General features: G+C 49.7%; 1 protein-coding gene across 1 annotated transcript in view; it reads left to right on the top strand.

Moving 5' to 3' along the window:
* The window catches only part of CCDC149 (coiled-coil domain containing 149), a 77,369-nt gene extending 73,040 nt beyond the window's left edge, over positions 1 to 4,329 (top strand). The window contains exon 12 of the mRNA XM_011991300.1: positions 1,609 to 4,329. Coding sequence (XP_011846690.1) covers positions 1,609 to 2,039 — 431 coding nt within the window. The 3' untranslated portion in view covers positions 2,040 to 4,329. The remainder of the gene's footprint in view (positions 1 to 1,608) is intronic.
* Positions 4,330 to 4,544: the final 215 nt, after the last annotated feature.

Genomic DNA, 4,544 nt, shown 5'->3' on the forward strand with positions numbered 1-4,544 from the left:
GTTGGTAATATTTTGTTTCTCATCCTGGTTATATGGGTGAGTTTGCTTTGCGAAAATTCATTGAGCTGGATATGTGAGTTCTGTGCACTTCTCTTCATGTGTATTATACTTCCATTTATAAAAGAAAGGGAACTATTTTTTAAATATTGTTGAATGCTTAGAATGTGTCAGACACTGGATGAGTCAGATGAGGCTCCTGCTCTCATGGACTTAAATTTAGAATGAGATAAACACGTCAAATGTTTAGCGCAGTGCGTAGCGTGGAAAAGCACCCAATAAGCATTAGCTGGGAGGATTTATTTAAGACAGGGGAGAAACTGATCAGTGTGTGTGGAGACCTAATGGGCGCATGGCATGGCTGGGAGGACATGTGTGATGGAATTGTGGGAAATGAAGCTGCAGAGTGAATCAGGAGCGCATCAGCAGGACCTTGTAAGGGCCTAAGTGAAAAGAAATTTATCCTGAAAGTGACAAGGCTCCAGTAGAAGGTTTTAAGCAGGAAAATGGCATGGCCAGATGATGCTCAACATCCTTTCTAACCTGCTGCAGTTCTCCAGCTCCCCAAGTTCCAACTTACAGCCTGAAAACATACCTGCACATATCTGATAGCAAGCCCCACTACAGTAGGGTTCTGCTGTGGTTCCATTCTGGGGTACCAGGAACTGTTCCTGGGGTCCCCTTATTCCTAGTCTAGGACCTGCACCCAGGCTAAACCCAGTCCCACTGTGGCTCTATCATACCTTTCTTCACTGTTTAGCCTGAGGGCTGAGAAGAGATTGGCTTCTGGGGAAACTCAGTGTCTGTTGTTGAATGCACATGCCCGGGTACTAAGAGCTGCCTCCACCGTGCTGCTCCCCAGTCATGCAGAGCAACCGTTGCTGGTTAGGTTCAGAAGGAGCATCAGAGTCCTGTCCTGATCACAAAGCAAGTGAGTAGGAAAATGAGGGCTGGATGTCAGCACTTCAGGGCTCACCCTTCTCTCCCATGTCCTTCCTGTTGCAGTGCTAGAATTTCCATCCTATGGCAAAGGGGTTTAGGGACAACAACTCGACAGGGGAGGAAGCCTGAAGATGTATTTGCATATAATTTATTTTATATTGAGGAACACCAGGTGTCTGCATTAAGGAATGAGATGCTGATGGAGAATCGTGGAGAAGGGGTGGCACTAAATCCTTCCCGAACTATCCTTCTGCTTCCCACCCTCAATGCAGCTGGAACCTTTTTTCATTACTAACAAGACCCAGTTCTGAGCTGCAGAACCAACAAAACCTTTGTCCTCAATATAAATATTTAATGGACACAAGAAGCGGCCATTAGAGAATGGAACAGAAGCTAACCAGGTGCCTAGAAAGGATGGATTATGACATGGCCCAAGTGCTCTCTTGCCCTCTGTTAATAATGCAGGAATCACTAGAATGCATGTTCACTGGTTTCACCTGGGTCCTGTGTTCCCCTTTGTCTCCAGTTCCCTGCACAGGGAACCAAAAAAAGTCTTGCTCCTTTTTCAGAGGCCCTGTGCTGGTAGGCTGGGCGGGAGGTTGGCAGAAGAGGGGTGGTGAGGGTTGACTTGCTGCCAGAGGTTTAATGCTGTCCTCGTTCTGTTTTCAGGGGAGGCTCAGAAGCAAGAAGGAGATGAAAGTTGTGCCGCTGCTGAGGCGTTGACAGCGCCTGAGGATGCTGGGAGGCCCGCTGTCAACTCCCCAGCAAATCAGAGCCACGGGAACCAGTGCAAGCTCTTTCATCCTTCATTACCCCAGTTACCTTCTGAGGAAGAAGTAAACAGCCTTGGAAGGGAAATAATTAAACTGACAAAGGAACAGGCAGCTGCAGAACTGGAAGAGGTCAGAAGAGAGAGTCCCATGGAGGGTCAGAGGAGTGAGACGGGGCCAGCCCCACCGGGCCTGGCCATCCAGGGGGAGCTCCCCAGATCTCACCTGGACTCCATCGAGGCCAGCCAGCCAGCAGCCGAAGCTTCCACACCGGAAGACGGCAAAGGGATCCCAGAGGGCAGAGGCACGAGGAGCACCGTGAAAACCTGAAGGGGAGAGGGATCTGACACAATGACACATTGAAAGCCCAGAGAGGGTCAAGAATGAAGCATCAGAACGGCGCGCCCATGTCGCCTTCTCCTGAAACACCTCCGAGTCTGCAAGTGAGAAAATGCTCTGATCCTGTTGCAAACTGTGAATATTCTGATGATGCCAGTACAGTTTGATTTATTAAATGTAGGTCCTCAAGCTTCTCAGTGTCATCTCTTTCTGCCAGAGAGTGCTACTGTGAACAGGGCCAGGCCCAGGAATTGTGTCCACCATATGGCTGGTTGTCAGCATCCGTCTTTCTGTCAGCTTTTGTTTTATCAGAGATAAGATGTTTTCGTATTAGCATTCAATGTTGTCAATCAAAATTACGGGAAGGGCTAGAAACTGATGGGGTTTTTAATCAGGCCCCCATCTTGGTCAAGGTTAGGCAGCTGGAGAGGAAGGTGTAATTGAGCAGAACATGTCCAGAGGGCCCATGGCTGCACCCCATCAAGTCAGGGCCCACCGGGTAGGACTGCCTGGCATGGGTGTGCTTGGCATGGAGCCCACAGCACTGCTGTTGTGCAGACTGGCAGGTGGAAGGGGCCTTCAGCAGGCCGAGAAGCTTGGGCTTCTGGGTTGAAATCCACAGCCCCTGTTGAGGCCTGTGTGCTGAGTGCCAGAGCTGAGTTTTCTGGCTCGTGAATCTGAAGAATTAACTGATCTGAAGTGATTGGGAGGGGTGAGCGTTTGTAAAAGCCGGGGAACAGGACTCCCAGGGGTGGTCTGGTTTTTTGTGAGATGAGATGAGAGCTACAGCCTGGAAATGCTCGTTCGCTGCATTCCACCTGTCTCACATACAGGATCGTATGGCCATTTCAGGTTTGGGAAAGATCTACCTGCTGGGAGCCAGTCTAGTTCCCCGCACCACCTGGAACTTCCAAACCCTTCACTCCTTCAACAGAATGTGGAGGCTGCCTCATTTGTGCCATCAAGTATTAGAATTTCAAAGACCAGACACAGAGCTCATAACCTTATATGGGAAAGAGAGAGGAAAACAAAAAAGCTTCACCACAGCATGGCAAGGGGGGATGTGGAACCAAGAACATGATCCAGGGGTGGGAAAGGGGGGCGTGCTCAATCCCAGCTGGTGCTTTCCTTGCAGATAAAGATTAGCTTTTCTAGGTGGCATCCGGCACCGCAGAAAATTAAAAGGTCATCCAGCCATAGCTTTTTCCTTCCCTGGAAAGCCTGAGACTAGATCCCAAAGCTCAGAATGCCTCTGAGAACCAGAGTCACTCCTTTGAGAGGCGCTCCTTGCAGGAAAAAGAGGCTCCCAGAGTGGTAGGTTCTCTTAGTGAAAATGCGTCCTAAAAATTCAGTGTTTGTCCCAGGCTCGTGACACTAAGATGTGACATCTGGACACGAGGGGCCAGCCACACAGATACATCCCTCCCGGATTGCATCTCCAGGAATCAGTCTGCTAGCAGAATGGGCTCCCCATCCCTTCCTGTGCTGCTCCTCTGAAGTAGGCCGAAGTGCAGCCCAGAAGCACCCGTTCCTTTGTCTGACGCACACTGGGTGGGCCTCCCGTTACTGGAGTTGAAATGGGAGCATGCTGGAGTCAGCGTTCTCTTGTTCCTGGTGAGAAGGACATCCCATTGACCCCTGGCCACTGGGTCCAATGTTCCATCCTTCCTTCTGTCCCAGCCTATCCCCCTCCCCACCAGGCCCACCCCACAACTTCTCCTCAAGGGCGGTTGCTGCCACAGCTGGAGGGCTTGCACAGACCAGCAGTCAGTCACGGAAATCATTCTTCCTGCTGGACTGGGCCTTAACTGCCTGCAAATGTCCAGCACTACTGCGTAGGATGCCAGAGCCACCGAAGGAAAACACAGCCACGTTTAATATAATAATAATAAAAGGAAAAAGCTCAGCCTGCAGAACTCTGGTTTTGACCCACCGTCGGCCAGATGCACATCTTCAGGGCCTGTTCAGCACCTTCTGAAAAGCAGGGCTCGTAATAGACTCCAGCACATTCCATCAGAGTCAGGAAAACTGTGGTGAGTCCCAGAGAATCTAGGGTGCAAGGCAGGGAGCAGGAGTCATAGGGAGTGATAACCTGAACTGTGTATAGTCAGCTGGGAGGGTCTTATGTTGTTAAGTGAAATGAGAGCCAGTTAGTTGATCCTGTCACAGATGTAACCATGATAACACCCCATAGATATGTGACACGTGTGTCCTGCCCCTGCTTTCCCCATCCAACATGGTTCTTCTGTTCCACAGGCATTAAAGGGGGTTTCTGCAATTACTTATAGCTGTCTTTTGTCTTTTTTAGGATCATTGTTTAAGGGTGTGGCATTCTCTCCCCTACTTCACTAAATAACCCTGCCTCAGGCATGGTCCTCTCAGCTTCAAGCCACACTTAACAGAAACTTAAACAGTAGGAATGTGAATTCTGTTCTATAACAGGAACTTTGGAAGTAGGGCATTCCAGGGCTATACATTCAAGAAAGTCGTCAAGGT

The sequence above is a fragment of the Mandrillus leucophaeus genome, unplaced genomic scaffold (assembly GCF_000951045.1).
Source record: "Mandrillus leucophaeus isolate KB7577 unplaced genomic scaffold, Mleu.le_1.0 Scaffold393, whole genome shotgun sequence".
Taxonomy (NCBI): Eukaryota; Metazoa; Chordata; class Mammalia; order Primates; family Cercopithecidae; genus Mandrillus; species Mandrillus leucophaeus.